Consider the following 23593-nt stretch of genomic DNA (forward strand, 5'->3'; position numbering starts at 1 on the left):
ACAGCCCTCCCATCGTACTTTTTTTCTACAGCTGCAAAAAGCCTGAATCTGGTAAATGAACATAAGTGACTTATGATTAATGGCCACACGTATATACTGTAACTTGTCAGTCTTCTGCAAATTTGCTTCAATTTTGAAACACTAGGGCTACGTCTAGATTGGCATGATTTTCCGCAAATGCTTTTAACGGAAAAGTTTTCCATTAAAAGCATTTGCGGAAAAGAATGTCTAGATTGGCACGGACGCTTTTCCGCAAAAGCACTTTTTGCGGAAAAGCGCCCGTGCCAATCTAGACGCGGTTTTGCACAAGAAAGCCCCGATCGCCATTTTCGTGATCGGGGCTTTTATGCGCAAAACAATACTGCGTTGTCTACACTGGCCCTCTTGCACAAAAGCATTTGCGCAAGAGGGCTTTTGCCCAAACGGGAGCAGCATAGCATTTCCGCAAGAACACTGACAATCTTACAAGAGATCGTCAGTGTTCTTGCGGAAATTCAAGCAGCCAGTGTAGACAGCTGGCAAGTTTTTCCGTAAAAGCAGCTGCTTTTGCGGAGAAACTTGCCAGTCTAGACGCAGCCTAGGTGTATATATTGTGACCAGTTCAGACAGCCTTCCTGTTGCCCACATTGTACTACAAACACTTTGATTCCAATTTAGATGTATATAGGACCACCCTTGTACTTTGGAGGACCAAGAATGCCAAATGAAGGAGGAGTGGAACAAGAACATCAACTTCTTTCTGCACTTAATGACAGAGGGAGTAGTCAGGTCAATCCCCGAGTTTTCAGATTGTGACACCTGCTTGCATCATTTCTGCGTAAGGAGATCACTCAAATAATTAACAAAATTATCCTTGGTACTAAATCAGTATTAAATTCTCTTGAGGCCTAAGGCTTTCTGATTGGACTATATTTTGTGTTTGCACAGCAGTTAACAAAATAAAAAGAATCAGTTGCAGAGTTAAAGTTTATAAGCCCAATTAATCTCTAAAATTCTGTGATTTCAGTGCCATTACATCAAGGACAAATCTTATCACTTGTAGTATCTCTCTCCATTAATACTAGACACAATCTTTATCAGAATATTATTGAACTAATATAAAATATGCATAAATATATGGGGAGATGGACGCATGAAAAATAGTGAGTTGACCATTTTACTAAAAATCTCTATGTACAAACATTTTTCTACATACTTCTCACCCCATATGCTACACCCCTTACTACTCTTCCTGTGTCCTTCCACATTTTTTTCACACTGTCTTGTATCAATCCATATGACCCTATTCTTGGGAGAACCTCTCATTCCTTTTCTGCCAACCTTGCTCTCTTCTTTAAATGCTTCTTTAAACCCCAGATTTTCCCTAAATGTCTCATTACAATCCTTCCCATATTTGAACTGTTGTTCTTTGTGGGGCCTCAATCCTGCAAGCTCATACAAGCCTGCTGACGCCAGTGCCTACAGAGAATGACCCTCATTGACATGAGGCATGGGCTTACCCAGGTAGGGATGTATTAGTGTAATCATTTAACCAATAAGCAAAAGCTTATAGCTTAATGCTAAAGATTACATGCATTCTCCCTCCCCCTTTGCCAGTAAATCTGTAGAAGGCTTGTCAGCAACCTAGCTCAGTTCTAGCTTATGCTAGGTCTGGGAGCTCAGCCTTCCCCTTGGACAGGAGCTGCTGCCACCCTGCACTGCTGCCTCTGTATCAGAGGCAGAAGCGTGAGGCGGCAGGCAACTAGTCCGTGAGGGTAGCTGGATTTTAAACTGGTTCCCCTTGCAGACTAGCTGTCACCTGATATAGAGGCAGCAGCGAGGAGTGGCAGAGACTCCTCAGGAGTGGGGCCGGAGTGCACTGGCTGTGAGCCCCAGCTCTGGGACTATAGAATAGACAAGTAACCAATAAGAATTCACGAGGTTAATTGACTATTCAGTTAACCGATATTTAACATCCCTAGTAGGGAGCCTGAGAGTGCAAGCGCTTCAGAGCAAGCAATATGTCTTTGTGCATATTTCCTAAAGCATGGTATACATTTTCAGATCTATACAGCATATAAAGCCTACAAGCATATAAATGTTTGTTATTAATAACACAATATTAGTATTGTAATCAATATCATATTGATTCATCAGTTACTTTTTCAACATACATTCCATTCATTAGCACTTTCTTATTCAAACATTGCATGTGTGCTGTTATCAATTATTTCAATGTTAGCATCTGCTGGATAACAGATAATAAAAGGGTTTACAAATAGCAGAAATCTGCCATTTCTAATAAATTGTCTAAGGCTGGTCTTGTGAAGCTATGATGTTCTACCTTTTCTTTGTGGGGGTGCTTTCAGCCGGCTTTTTCTCCTGGTTGTTGGTAGGAGGAGGACCTAATGTATTTGTTCTCTTGCCCATGAGTGGAATATTTTCTTTTTTATCTTTAATCTTGTTTCTGTAATAGATAGATTCATAGTTGTTTAACCCCCTTTTTATTTGAACATGCCACATGATCAAATTGCCTATTTCTACTCCTTACACACACAAACACAAATCTTAATTAATTTTTTCAAGGTTCCTCCTTACAAAAGATTAAACACAGCTTAGAGCCAGACACTAAAGGTGCTGAAGGCAGATGAAAACAGAAATTCTGCAAAGTGCTGGATCAGTAGAAGCAATCTCTGAGTAGACAATATTAACATCATGGACAGAACTCAACTAAAAATTAAGTCTTTTACCTGGACAGCCAAGGTCTCCTGAGATCTGGTACCACTCCCATAAGACTAGTACAAGAGAGAAGAAGAAAAGTTATGACCCTGTTATATATGAAGAATGTTCATCGCCCAACATAGCATGAGGACTTTGATACTTGCATCTGCCCATCAACTTTTAGAATGTTAATGCCCTAAAAAATTGTTACCTTTTACAATCATTAAGGATAATTTCTAATGAAGATGTTAATTTTAGGAACTTGTAAGGTATGCTTTTATTGTAAATAGAAATAGAAAGTTCAATGATGTAATCAAGTAGCTTCTCCAGGAAAGTGGTGAAAGCACCCTTGGTAGTCAAGAAGAATGTACTGTAAGGAAAATAAACTGGCAGGGGATGGACAACATGAGTTACAAAGAATGGCTTTGTTTCATTTCAGAGTTCCATGGTGCTGACGAACCTATAGAAGATCTCTTCTACACAACCTTTGACTTAAAGCCTCCATGACTAGATGGGAGTACAGACGGATTTTACATTCCTTTGAGTCTATTCCTTCGGCGTTGTGATTCCTCTAACATAGAAATAACAACATGGTAAAATAAGATTGAAGAGAGTGCATGATAACTGAAGATGGCTGGAATGATAAACAAGGGTGTGCATGCGGCATGCATGACTAGGTGTACGTGGTAGAGCTGCATTTGTGTGTGGAAATATTATCATTCAGCATGTGCAGGGAACAGAGCAGTAACAAATGCTAACGCCTGTCAATGAACTCTTTTTGCTGCTTCTTTTATCTTCACCTGGCATGTCAAAGAACTCAGAAATGCTTAGTAGTCTCCCTGCCCCAGCTGGCGTTGGTTTAAAACATTCAAACAGAAATCAAATAGTATTGTATATTGCTGTTATATATGTTTATAGGAAAAATGTTTAATCAAACAAACACAGCTCAGAAAACCCCAGTATTTGGATAAGTATCATAAATACAAATCATACCTGCATAGAACTCATTCATAAAGAGCAATGGCAGAACAACTTATTTAGTATTTCTATCATATAAACAACACAGTCTCCCTCCCTGTACTAAAGGTGCATAGGAATAGAACAGAGTGTTCAGAGAATGTAGCTGTGGGGGGAAATTGTCCATCACCTTGCAAATGTAGTATATTCTGTAGACCTCAGATACACTATTTATCAGTTATTAAACTGATACTTTGATCTTAACTCAGCCAAGAGCAAATGATTACTGTCTTGTCTAGTTCATAAATAATATTGTTATTTATCTATTCCAGAGCGCCATAAGAATGCAGAGTACTTTATGAATGCATAAAACACGTGATCCTTATCCAGAGGAGCAGACTAATATGATACATGGAATAAATAACTCAAACACGAGTTAGTAAAAAGACAAACATGGAGATTAGCATTAGAAAGGTTCAAAAAAGAAATAGTTTTAAGGAGGAATTGGAAGTAAAAAGAGAACTGCTTGTCGACAAAGACATAGTGGGAGAAGCACACAAAGAGCAGCCCTGGGAACAAGACTAGGAAGGAGGAAGTAAGAGTATAGGCAAAATGCTGTAGCATATAGCTGGCTGAAACATTTCTGAAAGCTAAAATGTTTCAGCGAGATGTATTCGTTCGGATGAAGTTTTAGCCAGGAAGGTTTCCAAGGTCCAGAAAAGACTCTCAGATCACTTCAAGAGGAGAGAGAAACCCAAAAAACCCAAAATAAAATAGGCTATGTTTTCAAACCAAAACCAGCCATTTCAACATAATTTTGTGTCACAAAAATGTCTGAAAGCTTTTGGTTTTGTTCCCGTGAGGCATGAAAGCGTGGGAACAGAGGGCGAATGATGTTAAAAGGTCAGAATAGCTAGATGACTAATGGATTTCTGTATGGATTGGAGAAATGAAAGGCAAGATACAAGGAGGTGAGGTGGAAGTTAACCAGCCAGGGGCCTAGAGAGGAAAGGACAGTTGACTGTGTAGACTCACCCTTAGAAGTGATTTTTAGTTTTTAGCAAGAGCCAAAATATAAGGAAATGGAGAAGAAGACAGTGAGGATTCAAAGATGATATTGAGGTTGTATATCTAGGTGATGGGAAGGATAATGACATTTTCAGTGATGCTAAAGCAAAGAGACACAAGAAAGAATCTGGGAGGAAAGAGGAGACAAAATTTCTAGAAATCTCAGCTGAGGAGTGTCAAAGCTCTTTGAGAGTTCTGGATGGTTAGTCTCATCCATAAGGCCACATTTTTAAACGACGGATCTAATTTTGCACCAGTAATTGAATGCAGCATAAATAGTAGAATGGAAATATCTAACTGCCCGAGCGGTAGATTGTGAAAGATTTACATTTTATCATTTAGTGTGCATATTTAATTGCATCAATTGAAAATAAGCACAAAAATTAGTGGCCAGGTTTGGGACTTTGAAAATATGCCCCATAGAACTAAATTCTTTTCTTAGATATATCCATGCAACTTTCACTGAAGACAGTGGACATTTAATGTATGTATCATTAATTCTGAGATGCCTGTGTATCCTTAATTTTTCCCTCTCTATGTAATTGGTCTAATGACTGAATGATAATCTGTTCATCATTCAATACCCTTCTTCTGCTCTGCTGTTTTCTGTCATTTATACCAGACTCTCTCCAGTATCTTACATCATTCTGATCTTGTAAAGTGATTTTACATGATGAGCACTATACAAACTAAAGTTGGGTTGCTTTATTGTCATAATCTGACAGGGGATGTGCTCCGCATTCTCTGCACATTTCTATTTTTACTCCAACCAGCTATTCTGTCATTATTTTTCAGCCAGTTTTTTCATTACCTATTTGCAGAATTGAATGCGACAATAAAATATTGTGCTGGTTCTTAGCATTAAGAAATAATATGAAGTATAAAGTGAATGTATCTAGAGAATAGTAGATATATCTTGTACTTTAGGTATGCTGTAAGGGCATAATTTACTGTACCAAAATCAGATGATTCCATCCCTACAGTGAGTAGTACTTCATGATGCAAGCAGTCATAGGGTATGTCTACACTACCCCACTAGTTCGAACTAGCGGGGTAATGTAGGCATACCGCACTTGCAAATGAAGCCCGGGATTTGAATTTCCTGGGCTTCATTTGCATAAGCGGGGCGCCGCCATTTTTAAAACCCCGCTGGTTCGAACCCCGTGCAGGGGCACGAACTAGGTAGTTCGAACTAGGCTTCCTAGTTCGAACTACCGTTACTCCTCGTGGAATGAGGAGTAACGGTAGTTCGAACTAGGAAGCCTAGTTCGAACTACCTAGTTCATGCCCCGTGTAGCCGCGCTGCACGGGGTTCGAACCAGCGGGGTTTTAAAAATGGCGGCGCCCCGCTTATGCAAATGAAGCCCGGGAAATTCAAATCCTGGGCTTCATTTGCAAGTGCGGTATGCCTACATTACCCTCCTAGTTCGAACTAGGAGGGTAGTGTAGACATACCCCTATTGAGTAACCTTATGTATACATCAATTATAACAGGCATGTCCAAAGTCCGGCCCGGGGGCCAATTGCGGCCCGTGTTCCAGTTTAATACGGCCCCACAGGTAATTTGGCAATATCTATCTTTTATGGCCCCCAATGAATCCATATGTATTGAGATGACTACATTGTAAAATCTCAATGTCAGTTGGTCTAAATCAGTTATAAATATATTTGGACACAACATGTATACTTGGTGTTATGTTCCTGTTCATATTTTTTGAACTTAAAAGTTGACAGACAACCTTTATTACCAATAATATGTAATGTACTTTACAATGTTCCTGACATATATTTCAGCTTCCTGGATTTTTTTTTCATCTGGCCTTCAGATATGAAAGGCAGAGTGATTTAACACCTGTTTAGATTTGTCAGAGTGATTTAACACCTGTTTAGATTTGTCATCCAGGTGACGAAATGAAAAGTATGCCATTTGCAATAAACTTTGCATAAAATAGTTAATTTGCGTTTAATTTTAATGGTTCAAAGAATGTCAGGCAAAATGGTCGGCCCTCACGCATGTTCATTTCATAAAACCTGGCCCTCTTTGAAAAAAGTTTGGACACCCCTGAATTATAATATAACAGCAATCATCTTGGTTAAGACATAGAGAACAAACAAATAAAAAACCAAAACAGTGAAGTGGGTCAGAATGGAATGGTAGAATCCTCTTCTCTTTTCCTAATTCTCAAAAACAAACAAACAAACAAAAACCAAATAACTACCTGTAATGATTTCTATTCTATGTTTTTTTAAAAAACACTTCTACAATAAAGGTGTTCTTTCTGTTCTTCAGCTCTTTTTATTATTTGTACTACAGGTTGAATCTCTCTAGTCCAGCACCCTTGGAACCTGACCAGGGAAGAACTAGAGAATTTGCCAAACCGTGGAGGTCAGTATTTTCTAGCATTACCAACATTTTCACTGCCAGGTCAAACAAACGTTATGGTACTGCAGGAAACTTGACTACACCCCTCATAAGTGGACATCCAGCTAGCTAAAATGATGCCAGACCACAGATGTTGCCAAACCAGAGAGTGCCAGATTAGAGAAGTTCAACCCGTACCAGAGTATCTATAAAACCCACAAGTCCTGTATGCTAGGTGTTGCACAATATTCACACTTCCTTTAATAAGTTGCAGCTCTCTAATATGTGACTGACTGACATAAACTGTAAAAATGTGCAAAGCAACCCCCAAAGAGCAAAGAATCTGGTTTATCCTCTTCCCTTAATATTGTCATGCTTTTGGGGGGAGGGGAATGTGTATTTTGGGGATGTGACACTAAACTATAACTTAATTTTTCCCAATAGAAAAATGAGTTTTCCCATGAAAAACTGTTTTTACAAATTGGCAGAATCCTCTGTGAAAAATAATTTCTTCCCTAAGGAATACAGGATTTATCGATCAGAACTCTTTTCTTTATAGATCTTAGCATTATAGAAACACTAAGGAACTGATCTGACTACCATTCTGCTTTTGGGAGTGAATGTAACATCTGAGTCCTTCAGAAAAAGATGGAAATGTTTTTTAAATTTAGTTTTTTCCCCAACAGAATTGTGAACAGCTGTATTTACTAGATTATAAATGATAAAAGGTCACTATGGATCAGATAAGTATACATAAAAACATTTTATCTGTTTTCACTTCTACATACTTAGGGAATTAAGATTTGTCGTGTCACACAGCTCTGGTTTAATAAATCACAAAAAGCTTTACTACATTTAAAAATAAGGAACTCTTTTATCCTTTGCCTTTTAAAGAATGGCAGAGTCACATAAAGTCCTCAATCTCCACATGCGTACCATAATGCAATCTGCATCCAGATGAGCTCTAAGATGACTTACCCTGGTTAGGAAGCTCCCATTCGTGTATCGGAAAGGTGGCTTATGGTTGTTAGAAGGAACTCCAAAGCGGTTGCCGCCAATGCTGCTATTGTATCCAAAAAGGTGAAAGAGCACAATAAACAAAAAATGTTTCTTGAAGGTTAAAAGCATCCTAAAAATGTGAGGCACCCTTTCCGTGTCATCTAGTTTGTTTGGGTGCAGTTTCCATTTGACTGTAGTACTTAAAACTGGAACACCTCAGGGTTACGCCTGAAATTGGGCAAGCGACAGACAGACTTGCTAGACAACAATTCCTTCACTGCACTACTCACAAAATTGGGAGATAAAACACTGCCAATAATTATATATTTAAAATAGTTGCTAATAAATCTGAGTCACTTAATGATGAGGCAATGGCATTTGAGTCAAGGGTATACATAGCTTTTTAGTTTCTGTGTTCCGTATTAGTAAGAATATATCCATTGATATTGTAAATCGTGTTATGTCATGCTTCATTTGTTGTACAGGTTGTACCTCCCTAAACTGGGACACTCTGGTCCAGCAACATCTGTGGTCTAGTAGGACCGTGGAAGTTCCTAGACCACAGAGCCAAGGGACAGAGAGGTCTGGCACCAGGGCAGGAGTACAGTGGGTGGGGAGGGAGGCGACTTGGCTGGGGAGCCCCGTGGCACAATGGGGAGCTCTGGCTCTTGCAGCATCAGGGCATCTCTGGGCCCGGTGGTGGCTGGGGAGCTCCAGCCCCAGTGGTAGCTCCTGACCCAGGGGCCATGGAGCTCCAGCCCCAGAGAGCCCCAGCTGGGCCAGCGGCAGAGAGGCGGGGGCCTGAGGGCCAAGCATAGCCAGAAGCAGCCTGCGGTAGGGAGGGGCAGAGGGTTAGGAGGTCTTTAGCAAGAGAAATCCCCTGGTGCGGCAAATCTCCTTGTTCGGGACTGATCAGGTCCTGAGGGTGCCAGACCAAGTTAGTCCAAGCTGTATAATATATAACTATGTTACCTATTCAAAAAGCACAAAACAAATGTGAAAAGATCAATTGAGAGCACTCCAAAAAGAGACAAAGAAAGCAAAGACATGTATAGTTAATTGCTTTCGTAACACATTGGGGCTGTGTCTAGACTGGCAAGTTTTTCCGGAAAATCAGCCGCTTTTCCGGAAAAACTTGCCAGCTGTCTACACTGGCCACTTGAATTTCCGGAAAAGCACTGACGATCTCATGTAAGATCGTCAGTGATTTTCCAGAAATACTATGCTGCTCCCATTCGAGCAAAAGTCTTTTTCCGAAAGACTTTTGCACAAAAGGGCCAGTGTAGAGAGCACAGTACTGTTTTAGGCAAAAAAGCCCCGATCGCGAAAATGGCGATAGGGCTTTTTTGCGGAAAAGCGCATCTAGATTGGCCACGGACGCTTTTCTGCAAAAAGTGCTTTTCTGGAAAAGCGTCAATCTAGACACGCTTTTCTGAAAATGCTTTTAATGGAAAACTTTTCCGTTAAAAGCATTTCCGGAAAATCATGCCAGTGTAGATGTAGCCAGAGAGTTTAGAGAGCCATTCGTTTCCAAATAGTGAGGATACAGCAGATGTTTTAAAGCATTTCCTGTCTTTAAAGGGATTCAAAAGATGTATCTTTAGGCTTCATGAGGATATGAATTTGCATGTTTTGTATCAACAACACTAATTTCAATGCATTGTGTAATGCCAATTCCAAGGGAATGGAATTTTGCAACCTTGCTTGTTTTTCACAGTTTGCTATATAGTTGAGAGAGTCTGTGGGTCTGTCTGTTTGTTCAAGAACTCCTCCTAAACCGTAAGAGCTAGGACCACCAAATTCGGTATATGGCTTTGTCTTATCGTAACTTAAATCAAGGTAAGGAACTGGTTGTGCCAGGAAAATAGGATGTGCCTGGAATGGGATTGTGTCTCATCAAACCATACAGAAAAGATACAGAATTACCAGGTGGGTAACAAGGGCTGGCTGTGCGTGTGCCCTCCTCGGTTCAGGACTGCCCCAGCCTCAAACTTCTCGCTTCCAAGTGCCATTTAGGGAGAGCTGGGGGGAGGGGGTGAGCTGAAGCTCTCTCGATTCAGACGGGAACATTGCTGGCTATTCCCCTTCATCAGGGAGTAAAGGGAAATTGCAAAGTTTGCTGCATTGCTCACTCTGGCTAGGAAGCTCAGGGGGAGAGGAACCTGGACCTCTCCCAGCTGGGGGACAGGTACCCCTCTCCTGGCTGTGCCTGCAGGAGCTGCAGCAGCCATGGAGAGGCACTTCTCACCTGGCTCCAAATTTCTGCCTCTCTCCTCTCTCCTCAGGGCAGTCTGCATCCTGAACCCTTCACTTCCAGGCTCCCCCAGAGCTCTGATTCAAGTGAAGAAAAATTAAAATTAATTGAGTTAAGGACCCGAGCAACATCAGGTAAATCTCCTAATGGAGTAATAATTAACACAATGGACTTCTTTCCTTCGGGCACCTATAAAGCTATATCTAGACTGCAGAGTTGTTCTGGGATACCAGAGGTATCCCAGAAAAACTCTGCCGCCTCCAGGGAAGGCATCCGCCTTTCTGGAACAGTTTCTGAAAAAACGGGCGCATTCTTTCGGCATCCATGTATTCCTCATTTTATGAGGAATAAGGGATGTTCTGAAGGAAGAGGTTTTTCCAACATTTGGCTCCATGTAGATAGGCCAAATGTTGGAAAAGCCTCTTCTGTTAAAACAAGCATAAAATGATATGCAAGTTGCGGTTCGCAATTTGCTTATCTTTTTCCGAAAAAACCCACCCACAGCGTTGACAAAGCCTCACAGTGTAGCCTCAAGTTTTCCTCTCCTTCCCTTGGTTTTACCTTTATCAGGGAACAGTTTGTGTGCATAAGATATGTAGCCATGCCTCGAAGATATGCTTAAGATTCTCTCAATTAACTTCACTGAAGTGACAACTCCATTGGATCTTGAGAGTTATGTACTTAACGAGGTGAGTCTAATGGACCAACAGCTCATGTTATAAAAGGGAGCTAGAAGGCATAAGAAGTTTGGAAAGCAAACAAAAAGCAAATATGAAGAGGTTTTGGAAATGGAAGCTTATGAATGGCTTAAGAAATTGACTCCTGGAATTAGACATTTGTGGCCTGAAGAAAAATTTCACATTCCTCCACTGGTTCCCCCTTCCCTTTCACATCAGACATAAGTATCCTGTCAGAAGACAGGTATTGAGCTAAATGGATCTTTGGTCTGACCCGGGATGGCTGTTCTTATGTTCTTATAAAATACTTGTCTTCACTTTCAAGATTCTTTATCTTGGCCTATCCCCACCCTCTTTCATTCCCTATCAAAATGTCAGCTCCTACCTAGATGGGTCCATGGTACCAGCCTTTATCACACACTTGTTACATTTTCAAAGAGTACCTTTCTCCTTTCTCTCATCCTTCCTCTTGTGCTTGGAAGGAGCTCCCCATAAACCTCTACAAAACCAACTCATTATACTCCTTCAAATCGTTTCTTAGTTATTAATGGTTCACAATCCTGCTGGAAAGGTATAACAAGTGGGGCTCCGCAGGGGTCTGTTTTGGGACCGGCTCTCTTCAATATCTTCATCAACAATTTAGATATTGGCATAGAAAGTACTCTTATTAAGTTTGTGGATGATACCAAACTGGAAGGGGTTGCAACTGCTCTGGAGGATAGGGTCATAATTCAAAATGATCTGGACAAATTGGAGAAATGGTCTGAGGTAAACAGGATGAAGTTTAATAAAGACAAATGCAAAGTGCTCCACTTAGGAAGGAACAATCAGTTTCACACATACAGAATGGAAAGCGACTGTTTAGGAAGGAGTATGGCAGAAAGGGATCTAGGGGTTACAGTGGACCATAAGCTGAATATGAGTCAGCAGTGTGATGCTGTTGCAAAAAAAACCAAACATGATTCTGGGATGCATTAAAGGTGTGTTGTGAGCAAGACACGAGAAGTCATTCTTCCCCTCTACCCTGCGCTGGTTAGGCTTCAGTTGGAGTATTGTGTCCAGTTCTGGGTACCGCATTTCAAGAAAGATGTGGAGAAATTGGAGAGGGTCCAGCGAAGAGCAAGAAGAATGATTAAAGGTCTAGAGAACATGACCTATGAAGGAAGGCTGAGAGAATTGGGTTTAAACTGCAGCAAAGGAGGTTTAGGTTGGACATTAGGAAAAAGTTCCTAACTGTCAGGGTAGTTAAACACTGGAATAAATTGCCCAGGGAGGTTGTGGAATCTCCATCTCTGGAGAATTTAAGAGTAGGCTAGATAAATGGTCTAGACAGTATTTGGTCCTTCCATGAGGGCAAGGGACTGGATTCGATGACTGCTTGAGGTCCCTTCCAGTCCTAGTATTCTATGATTAATACTCTCCTCTGCTGAGGTCCCCACAGAAAAAATCACAACATTTAGACTGGTAATATGCAGAGACCATAGCTTATCCTGCTGTCCATATTGTCTCATTGTTTCTTTGTACTTTCCCATCTGCTTTCCTGTGCCCATCTGTTTTCTCTTTACAACTTACAAGTGATGATAAGCTAACTGACATAGTGCCATGAATAATAATTATTCCGGCATCCCTTATGAAAAAAATTCCTTTCATATCGTAACTTTAAAAGTACAATTACCTAATTACTAAGTAACCACTAATTTCCAAGGAATTAAGCTGGAGGAAGCTGCTAGTGGAAAAAGTTTCCAAGGCTCGTGCATGCGATGCACGCACACCTGATTGGAATGGACGTGAACAACACATCTCAAAGAACACCAGCTACTACAGAAAAGTTAATAGTCTTTTCTTGATCTTTGGACTCAGATTTTCTTAGCGACACGTCCCACCGTAATGCTGAGGGGATTCATGTGATTGATTTTTCACTAGACAACTGTGGTATAAGCAGCCAGCTGTCTCCCATAACAGAAGAACCTTTTATTTTGTGACATCAGAAAATACAGTAGTGGCAGGATATATGTCATCCCATCCTATGCTGTCAAAGTTATCTTGCTCCCTACACTTTCCTTCATATGGCATGTTACACCCACTTTTTAAGGAAAAAAATATAATGAAAAGGAGGTATTATATAAATGAACATTATTAAACATCTCATTTCCCCTTAAAACAGTGTAATGAATGATTCAAACCAATAGGAATATATCTGGCTTGAAACAGAGTAAAGAATTTTTGCTGTGTGTGGTTCGGTCTCTCAATACTCCAAGCATGCAATGTGTGCATTCCTTTGGATACCTGCTGAGATGCATTCCTGCTGAGATGCATTCCGCTTTTCCCTGGCAAATAATATTTTTGATTTATCAAAACACTTGGCAGTCAGTTTCTCACATCAATAATATACACATCCTCTAATAAAAGAAAAGTTCATTTCACACATTTATGTAGTACTTGACTCATTTCCATCAAGTTTTGCCCCGTTTACCCCCTTTTGAAAGTCCCACTAATTATTTGTGTCTTTTTGTTTGAAAGGGTGGAGAGTAACTAGGGAATTTGAGGAATACTAAAAATCTGGACTGAACTTGTTTTGGGGTGCTTCAGACTTTCTGACATATATATTACATGAAATCCCCAGCAAACTAGCACTTAATACATTCTTAGATTCAGTGACTGCAACCAGAAGAATGAAAATAACTTAGACTTGCTTATGCATTAACTATGTAACTTCAGTAACATTCTCCCTATTGCAAAACTCTCATAAGCCCCACATTATTAATTTCATTCTCATACGATCAAATCTTGATACCACCAGACACATCTGAAAAGCTTTTCACCCCTACCAACTGAATAATATTAGCACATACTGAGGAATCTGTTTATGAATATGAGCTGTGAGAACAAGTTCCATTCTGAAAAATGTTTAAGGTAACAAGGTGCCTCCGTGGGGCCCTGTTTCTCTGCTGTGGATGGGCAGAGAGAATAGCATTTTACTTTTCACAGATAAGTAGACATTGCAATCTGTGGGCTCGCCTACATTGGCCCCTTTTCCGGAAGGGGCATGGTAATTTTTGAGATCGTAATAGGGAAATCCGCGGGGGATTTAAATATCCCCCGCGGCATTTAAATAAAAATGTCCGCCGCTTTTTTCCGGCTTTTAGAAAAGCCGGAAAAGAGCGTCTACACTGGCCAGATCCTCCGGAAAAAAGCCCTTTTCCGGAGGATCTCTTATTCCTACTTTGAAGTAGGAATAAGAGATCCTCCGGAAAAGGGCTTTTTTCCGGAGGATCTGGCCAGTGTAGACGCTCTTTTCCGGCTTTTCTAAAAGCCGGAAAAAAGCGGCGGACATTTTTATTTAAATCCCCCGCGGATTTCCCTATTACGATCTCAAAAATTACCATGCCCCTTCCGGAAAAGGGGCCAGTGTAGACGTAGCCTGTGTGTATAAGTTTTATAGAGTAAGAGACAAACTCTAGGGAAATCTTAAAGTCAGATAATATCTGCTATTTTGTGAAATCCTACCAATATTGTTCGCACAGCCTTATAGCACCTGTACCTTTGGGTATGTCTACACTACCCTCCTAGTTCGAACTAGGAGGGTAATGGATGCGTACCGCACTTGCTAATGAAGCCCGGGATTTGAATTTCCCGGGCTTCATTAGCATAAGCGGGGAGCCGCCATTTTTAAATCCCCGCTGCTTCGAACCCCGTGTAGCGCGGCTACACGGGGCTCGAACTAGGTAGTTCGGACTAGGGTGCCTATTCCGAACTACCGGTACACCTCGTTTCACGAGGAGTACCGGTAGTTCGGAATAGGACCCTAGTCCGAACTACCTAGTTCGAGCCCCGTGTAGCCGCGCTACACGGGGTTCGAAGCAGCGGGGATTTAAAAATGGCGGCTCCCCGCTTATGCTAATGAAGCCCGGGAAATTCAAATCCCGGGCTTCATTAGCAAGTGCGGTATGCATACATTACCCCGCTAGTTCGAACTAGCGGGGTAGTGTAGACATACCCTTTAGGTTTTGTTTCTCAAAATTTTTTGCCATGGATACAAAACCATAAACCCCTATTCCCTAAGGAGTGGTGAATGTTCAGCGAGGCTTCTAGCACTTACTTGCTCTCCGTGTTTCCCTCAGCTACACTTTTTGGCTACGTCTACACTGGCCCCTTCTCCGGAAGAGGCATGCTAATTTCAAACTTTGGAATAGGAAATCCGCGGGGGATTTAAATATCCCCCGCAGGATTTAAATAAACATGTCCGCCGCTTTTGTTCCGGCTTGGGGAAAAGCCGGAAAAAAGCATCTAGACTGGCGCGATCCTCCGGAATAAAGCCCTTTTCCGGAGGATCTCTTATTCCTACCTGAAAATTTTAAAAAATCACTTTGACTAGTATAGCCCATTGTTTTCTTTAGCTTCCGAAAACATATTTAGCCACTCCCCCAAAACTGTTTATCAGCTGTGGTTAAGACAGGCAATAGAATCTGACTTTCAAAGCATCCGCTATATTTGGATATCCCAAATCTCACATGCAATGTACCAAATCGCAGCTGTGACAACACGACTCCATACTCCTGGTAAACCTTCACTGTGGGGTTCACTTTTTTGTACGTTTGGCAAAAGTCAAGAATTGAGCAATAATCCGTTGCTCATGGGATTGTGCCACACACAAACAGGATGTGCCCCGCCTTGCTGACTGCTGCTTTTTTCTCCAGAATGTGTCTACTACCATTTGACTCAAGCCACCTTTTGATGATGATTACCAGAAATAGGTGCAGGCATCAGAAATGAGGATAATCTGGGTTTCAACTGGTAACACAGTTGCTTTGGAGATAATAAAATAACTTGTTTTTGTAGCTGCCTTCTCTCCCATACGCACACACACATCTTCCCCCTCAACCTTTGGTCCTTCCATTGTGAAAAGTTGTTTAGAGCTGAAAAAACGTTTTGGTTGAAATCTGAAGCCAAGAAAAATGTATCTGGTTTCAAGCGGGAAGCAAAAATCTTCACAAATTTGTCATACCTGGTACACTCATTTCCAACTCCTCCCAAAAAAGGCCCTGCTATCTAAATAAAATAAATTAATGGAGATTGCCTATCTCCTAGAATTGGAAGGGACCTTGAAAGGTCATCAAGTCCAGTCCCCTGCCTACACAACAGGACCAAGTACCATCCCTGACACATTTTTGCCCCAAATGGTCTCCGTAACAATTGAACTCATAACCCTGGGTTTAGCAGGCCAAGGCTCAAACCACTGAGCTATCTCTCCCACAGACAGTCTTACAATGGTGGATCAAGACAATTTTAAAATCAAGATTGGATTTTTGTCTAAAAGATTTGATCTAAGAAATAATTTTGAAGAAGTTCTTGGGCCTGTGGTGAAGGAGTTAGGAAGATGATCAAAATGGTCCCTTCTGGCCTTGGAATCTATGAATAATTCCAGGTGAACATTAGCAAATTCAAACAAATGCCACTGAATTTGGTTCACCAAAACTATGACAGGCTTCTGGCTAAGACAGAACTCTGCCACTACAACCTGGCTGAAAAGGGCAGTTGAAGCCAGCTGAGCAAGCCCATGCCTGAAGGGCTAATGGGAAACAGCTGTGGGCCTCATTAGCCAATGGGCTAGATAAGGCAGCCTGAGAGGTAGTTGAAGAGGAAGAGCCAGAGAGTGGCTGAGTGTGTGTCTCAGCCAGTAGGAGAGGCTGTCTGAGTGAAAGGAAGTTATTGAGTCCTACCCAGAATATGTGAAATGAGCACCAGTTTAATTGTAAGTGTAAAGGAAAGGCAACATTGTGAGATACAGGAGATAAAAACAAAATTTGATTGGATGACCAACAATAACCCTGCTTTTAGGGAAGTAACTCAGACAGCAGTATGCAACAAAGTACTGATTACCCCAAATGGAGCAGATGAAAGTTTTTGTAAGGGCAGAATGAGACAACAAAAATCTAACGTCAGCAATTGTCAGGCGAGTGGAGAAGTACCAAAATACTGAAACAGGGTATATAAGGTTGGATGGAACAGACCAAGAGCGGATGGGTTGCGAATCTGATCAACCAGAGCTCCCTCCCCGGCGCTGAATCTCGCTGCCACACACAAGCTCCGAAAGGGGAACAACACCTGTTGTAAGTTGCAACGAAAAATTCAAAAAAGGAAAAACATAATGAAAAGAATATCTCCTGAATCTAAGCAATGCTTCTATCTTTCTTAACATGAGTATTATATATTTGTTAACTCCATAAATTGTTTAAAGGTAAATCAAGAGGGTATATCTGTAGGAGAAGTTATTTCTTGGGTTTTTTTAACTGTACTGTTTTTCTACTTTTTCTTTGTATATTATATTGTCTTAAAAGAATCAAAAATAGTGAATTGATTTAAATAAAAAATTAATTATAAAGTAAATAGAAAAAATAAAAAATCTTTGTTTGACCCTAAAAAGAAGTATTCCTCTCTGTGGTTTCAAATCCTTTAAAGAACCAAACCCGGATACCAAAAGCTGCAGGAAGGAACAACCAAAGCTCTGTAAATAGAAGATGGTGGAAAATTGGCACAGACAATAAAAGGCATGGGATTGTGCAACAGAGGGTCTCTGGTTGATTTGTGGCTGAAGAAGGGGTCCCTGGGCGAGGACTTTGCCACACCTAGTCTATGTCTACACTGGCAGCTTTTTGCGCAAGAACTCTTTTGTGGAAGAGTTCTTGTGCAAAAAAATCTTCCACAAGAGTGCATCCACACTGCCATGTGCTTGTGTGCAAGAGATGTGCTTTTCACAAGAGCATCCATGGCAGTGTGGAGGCTCTCTTGTGCAAGAAAGCTCTGATGGGCGTTTTAACCATAGGGGCTTCTTGCACAAGAAATTCATGTTGCCTGTCTACACTGGCCTCTTGTGAAAGAGCTCTTGCACAAGAGGGCTTATTCCTCATGGGGAGAGGACTAACTTTCGGAAAAAGCCCTGTTTTACAACGCTATACTGTAAATTTGCTTGCGCAAGAACACACATACAGTGTAGACAGCCGGCAAGTTCTTGCACAAGAAGCTGCCAGTGTAGACATAGCCCAGGTGATAGAGGTGGGATTCAGTGCTAGCAAACATGGTGGGTGGCCCCGGGATGGAGGAGACCCTGCAGTGGCTGGTCAAACAGCAAGAGCAGGTGCAGCAGGCCCTACAAAGTTTTTAGTAGTCCCACCAGGTGGAGAGGCAGACCACGTTAACCTGGCAGGCAGAGCAGCAGCAAAACCTGCAGAACTTTATCAAGGAGCAGAGCAAGAGACAGCAGTAACTCCTGCAGCAGGTGGTGAGTCCCAAGGAAGGGGATGGTACACGGCCACCATGCTTGGGACTCTGTAAAATGGGGCCAGCAGATGACCTGGATACTTCTTGGGACATTTGAGCAGGTAGCCATGGCTGCTAGATGGGAGAGGGCTACCTCGGCCCTATGTCTGGCTCCTTATTTGGCAGGAGAGGCTCAAGCGGCCTACATGGCCTTGGGGGATGAACAAGCCTGTAACTATGAGGTAGTGAGGGCAGCCATTTTGGATCAGGTGGGTCTGTCTCTGGAAAAATATCTCCAGAAATTTCGGTCAGCCCAATGGACAGCAGCAGTGAGGCCCCGGGCGTTTGCTCTGAAGTTAGCAAACTGGGCAACGTGCTGGCTGAGGCCGGAGACACAGACAGCAGGAAATAAAGGACATGCTTGTACTCGAGCAGTTGCTGCAAGTCCTACTGGAGACTATTCGCTTGTGAGTCAGGTGCCACCAGACTGCAACAGTGGATGCAGCAGTCAGGTTGGCGGAGGAGTACGTCGAGGTGAAGGTTCCCCGTAGAGAAGGCCAACCCTACAAGGACCCAGGAAGGAAGCTGGAGGAGCCCCTTTCTGGGAAAGGCCTGGAGGGGAAGGAGGCACCCTGAGGAGCACTTGTGAGGCTGGCACAATATCCTGCTGGCAGTGCGAAAGGGCAGGGCATAGGAAGCGGGACTGCCCGGACAGCATGGACTGTGTGTATGTGGGTGGACTCAGGAGGGGAGGACCTGGTAAGAGGCAGAGTCTGCCCACTGTCCCGACACAGGTGGGGAGAAATGCCCTTGCCAAGTAATGGACTGCTTGTCAGCCCACTCGCTAGTGTGGAAGGGGCTGGTGAGGCTGCACAGAATGGTCCCCGGAGCACAGGTGATGCTAGAATGCATCCCTGGGGACAAGAGGTCCTGCCCGGTAGCCCAGGTGCTGCTGAAAGTAAGGGGCAGCTTCTGATGGAAGCAGGTTGTGATAGTTGACCTGCTACTGTATCGGGTGGTGGTGGGCCGATCCCAGTCATGACCTACCACAGAGAGAGAGAGAGAGAGGTCTCAGGGAAAGGTGAGAGGTTCCCCCCAACCGTCAATGTAGCTGTTCATGCTCTGGGCGTAGGGAACTATGGCACATAGCAGGGCAGTGCCCTAACCCCATGGGGACAGACATAGGAAGTGTGTCTGGGGGAGATGGGTGGCCTAGCCCCTCCCAAGGAGAGAGGGGACAACTGGATCTTTCCCCAGAGCAGCCCCCAGGGGAGGAGATGCTGACCTCAGGGAGATGAGGGAAACTGAAGCTCAAATGGTACTGCACTAAGGGGGCAGATCTCTGACCCCTCAATTCAGGTTGAAGGAAGGGGGGGTGAAGGAGGGACCAGAAGGCCCTGATGGGGGTGTGACTGGTATGAGGACCTGTGGGCAAGGGCTGAATTTTATGGGCCAGGCCCCTGCCACTGTAATTTTTGTAGGGAGGTAACGAAGGAGCCTCCCAAAGTCCCTAGGGAATGCCTAGGCACAAGCGGGGGTTTGCCCCAAAGGGACCCCCTTAGTGAGGACCGGAGTGGCCCAGGGAGGGTGGAACCCCTAAACAGGATCCCCAGGGGTCACCCAGCCCCGAGTGAGGGACTGCCCCACAAGGACCCCAGGACAAAAGGGGTCGGGCTGCTCCCAAGAGTGGAGAGCTTTAAGGACTGTCAGGCCGCCCTATGGCTACATTGGCAAGATTTTGCACAAATACTTTTAACGCAAGAGTTTTTGTGTTAAAGTATTTGTGCAAGAGAGCGTCTGCACTGGCATGTGCTTTGTGCAAGAGATGTGCTTTTGCGCAAAAGCATCCGTGCCAGTGTAGACGCTCTCTTGCGCAAGAAAGCTCTGATGGCCATTTTAGCCATCGGGCTTTCTTGCACAAGAAATTCATGTTGCCTGTCTACACTGGCCTCTTGCGCAAGAACAGTTGCGCAAGAGGGCTTATTCCTGAGGGCTTATTCCTGTGTCTTGGGACACACAAAGGCTACGTCTACACTGGCCCCTTTTCCGAAAGGGGTATGTTAATTTCACAGGTCGTAATAGGGAAATCCGCGGGGGATTTAAATATCCCCCGGCATTTAAATAAAAATGTCCGCCGCTTTTTTCTGGCTTTTAGAAAAGCCGGAAAAGAGCGTCTACACTGGCCCCGATCCTCCGGAAAAAGCGCCCTTTTCCGGAGGATCTTATTCCTACTTTGAAGTAGGAATAAGATCCTCCGGAAAAGGGCGCTTTTGAAGTAGGAATAAGATCCTCCGGAAAAGGGCGCTTTTTCCGGAGGATCAGGGCCAGTGTAGACGCTCTTTTCCGGCTTTTCTAAAAGCCGGAAAAAAGCGGCGGACATTTTTATTTAAATGCCGCGGGGGAAATTTAAATCCCCCGTGGATTTCCCTATTACGACCTGTGAAATTAACATGCCCCTTTCGGAAAAGGGGCCAGTGTAGACGTAGCCAAAATGTATTCTGCACGTGGATGGAAAAATCCACACATGGATGGAAGAGATTGGAGGGAACTTTGATGACAATAGTAACAATATTTGATTAAATGTGCTGAAAGATGGAGTTTTCACCATTTTTGAAGGTAATTAATTCCACATACTAATGAAGCATGCTCTCTGAATATACACGTCAGAATTACATGATAGTTACAGGCTACATTTGCTTATTTAAAATGTCGCCTTCTTACTAATTAAAGGCTTATTTCTTTTTGGTGTAGGTCAAAATAATTAATAACTCTTTTCTTTTTGTCCTTACAAATTGGTCCCTCAAGAGTCCCATCAAAATTTCTGTTGCCTTTCCCTGAACTCACTTCAGTTTTCAATATCTTTCTAGAAATGAGGAACCTGCCTTTGAGTACAGTATCCCAGCAGAGATGTCGTGAGAAGGGACTATTCTCTCTTTGCTCTTCAACATGACACCTCAGAATATCTAGCCCAAAATTACATTGCCCTTTTCGATGCCACAATATATTGCAAATGTATGTATAATTTGCTTTCCACTCTCACCCTTAAATCCTTTTCAGGATTACCAGTAACACTGTTCTAAAACAAAAGTAATATTCCTGCCCAAGAGATCACCTTTTCATAGAGTGAGCAAAGACTGTGTTATCAGTATGTAATTTGCTTAACTTTCCTAAACTTTATAGCGAGTTCCTTCATGTGGAGAAGTGTCTGCAGTTGCTTGATGTGTGAAATGATTTGTTAATTTGTAAATCTGTCCATACACTTTGTCAATTCTGCCATACTAGGGAGAACAGAGAAACAATATGTGGGGAATGAAAATAAACAAAATTTGTGAGAACAGAAGACTTCTAAATTGCTCTTGAGTTTCTCACAAATGTTTCAGCTTTATCAGCCTCCTATTTGTGGCTCTGTTAAACATCCAGAAGTATGTGGCATTTTTTTTTAACCACAAAAATAGAGAAGGGTGGGGTGAAAAACTTGTATGCATGCTAAAAATCTGGCATTAACTTATTTTGGGGTGTTTCATCTGATTTCACATGTAAAATGGTGATATCCCTGCCTAATTAGTATTTTTGAGATTCTTAAATGCAGTGACTGTCATTCTTCTGGTTAGGATCAAAAATTATATGTGGTGTAGTTGTAGCATTGTCCAACCCAGGATATTAGAGAGACAAGATGGGTGAGATGAGATCTTGTATTAGATCAAATTCTGTTGATGAGAGTGACAAGCTTTTGAGAGCTCTGGGTGGCTTGAAAACTTGTCTCTCTCCTATAGATGATATTGCCTCACCCATTGTGTCTCTAATAACAAACTGCACACTTGACTCTGCTAGAATGACCAGATTCTAATAACACCCTCTAAAAATATAATGATCGTCTACCTTTAGTCCTGCACAGTCTAAAATTACTTTATCATTATATGGCTTCTCAGGACCTTCCTATACCCCATTTATACACTAAGGCTGTGTTTAGATTGGCATGATTTTCCGGAAATGCTTTTAACGGAAAAGTTTTCCGTTAAAAGCATTTTTGGAACAGAGCGTCTAGATTGGCACGGACACTTTTCCGCAAAAGCACTTTTTGTGGAAAAATGTCCATGTCAATCTAGACGCGCTTTTCCACAAAAAAGCCCCGATCGCCATTTTCGTGATCGGGGCTTTTTTGCGGAAAACAAATCTCAGCTGTCTACACTGGCCCTTTTGCGCAAAAGCTTTGCGCATCTTAGGGACTTTTGCCTGAATGGGAGCAGAATAGTATTTCCGCAAGAAGTACTGATTTCTTCCAGTAGGAAGTCAGTGCTTTTGCAGAAATTCAAGTGGCCAGTGTGGACAGCTGGCAAGTTTTTCCGGAAAAGCGGCTGATTTTCTGGAAAAACTGGCCAGTCTAGACACAGCCTACAGGTTTTTCATCTCTGACTAATTGCCTACTAATGACAGGCAGTTGAATAATGCTTTTACTTTATGGCTGTGTCTACACTGGCCACTTATTCTGGAAAATCAGCCGCTTTTCCGGAATAACTTGCCAGCTGTCTACTCTGGCCCCTTGAATTTCCAGAAAAGCACTGACGATCTAATGTAAAATCGTCAGTGTTTTTCTGGAAAAACTATGCTGCTCCCGTTCGGGTGAAAGTCCTTTTCCAGAAAACTGTTCCGGAAAAGGGCCAGTGTAGGCAGCCCAGATTTCTTTTCCGCAAAAAAGCCCTGATCGCAAAAATGGCGATCGTGGCTTTTTTGCGGAAAAGCGCATCTACATTGGCACGGACGCTTTTCCGCAAAAAGTGCTTTTCCGGAAAAGCATCCTGCCAATGTAGATGCACTTTTTCCGAAAATGCTTATAACGGAAAAGTTTTCAGTTTTAAGCATTTTCGTGTGAGGAGAATGGCGTGGCAAAGGAGTTTTCTGTTCACGTTAGGGCAGGGATTCTCAAACTTTAGGATACTGCGACCCCCCTCTAAGTTGCTCATGGAACCCCGGGGGTCAGGACCCACAGTTTGAGAAACACGGCTTTAGGGTATTGGTAATTCTAAAAATGCCCAGAGTGTTGAATTTATAGTGAGGGTGGGCTATATCTTCATTCTAAAACATACAATTGGAAGGTGATTGTTGGTCTGTGAGGGTATGTCTACACTACAGAGTTTTTTTCAGAAAAACAGCCATTTTTCCAAAAAAACTTCACACTGCAATTGTGTTCTTTCAAAAGAAAATTGAAAGAACAGGGGGATTTTTCCAACATTGGTAAACCTCTTTCTACGAGGAAGAAATCTTTTTCCAAAAGAGCTCTTTTGGAAAAGACGTGTGTGGACAGGGAAGAGGGCGTTCTTT

At 42.4% G+C, this 23593-nt stretch overlaps 3 protein-coding genes across 6 annotated transcripts in view; 2 read left to right on the forward strand and 1 right to left on the reverse strand.

Annotated features, from left to right (window-relative positions):
• Positions 1 to 3181, forward strand: part of ASPA (aspartoacylase) — a 51686-nt gene extending 48505 nt beyond the window's left edge. The window contains exon 6 of the mRNA XM_089772251.1: positions 3140 to 3181. Coding sequence (XP_089628377.1) covers positions 3140 to 3166 — 27 coding nt within the window. The 3' untranslated portion in view covers positions 3167 to 3181. The remainder of the gene's footprint in view (positions 1 to 3139) is intronic.
• TRPV3 (transient receptor potential cation channel subfamily V member 3) overlaps positions 1 to 8204 on the reverse strand; it is a 36599-nt gene extending 28395 nt beyond the window's left edge. Inside the window, exons 1-3 of the mRNA XM_014581349.4 lie at positions 8066 to 8204; positions 2730 to 2774; positions 2324 to 2446 (exon numbers count right to left, since the gene is read on the reverse strand). Of these exons, the coding sequence (XP_014436835.4) occupies positions 2324 to 2446; positions 2730 to 2770 (164 nt within the window). The 5' untranslated portion in view covers positions 2771 to 2774; positions 8066 to 8204. The remainder of the gene's footprint in view (positions 1 to 2323; positions 2447 to 2729; positions 2775 to 8065) is intronic.
• The window catches only part of LOC102459211 (transient receptor potential cation channel subfamily V member 3-like), a 64401-nt gene continuing 44036 nt past the window's right edge, over positions 3229 to 23593 (forward strand). For 2 of the 4 annotated variants that reach the window (XM_075904635.2, XM_075904642.2), the window contains exon 1: positions 16871 to 17127. The gene's annotated coding sequence lies outside the window, so the exon portion shown is untranslated. Of the gene's footprint in view, positions 3294 to 7039; positions 7112 to 16870; positions 17128 to 23593 lie in introns of those variants that run through there. The other 2 variants (XM_089772247.1, XM_075904641.2) reach the window with 2 other exon arrangements.

This window comes from Pelodiscus sinensis, chromosome 21 (genome assembly GCF_052426305.1).
Source record: "Pelodiscus sinensis isolate ZL-2025 chromosome 21, ASM5242630v1, whole genome shotgun sequence".
In the NCBI taxonomy this organism is placed as follows: domain Eukaryota; kingdom Metazoa; phylum Chordata; order Testudines; family Trionychidae; genus Pelodiscus; species Pelodiscus sinensis.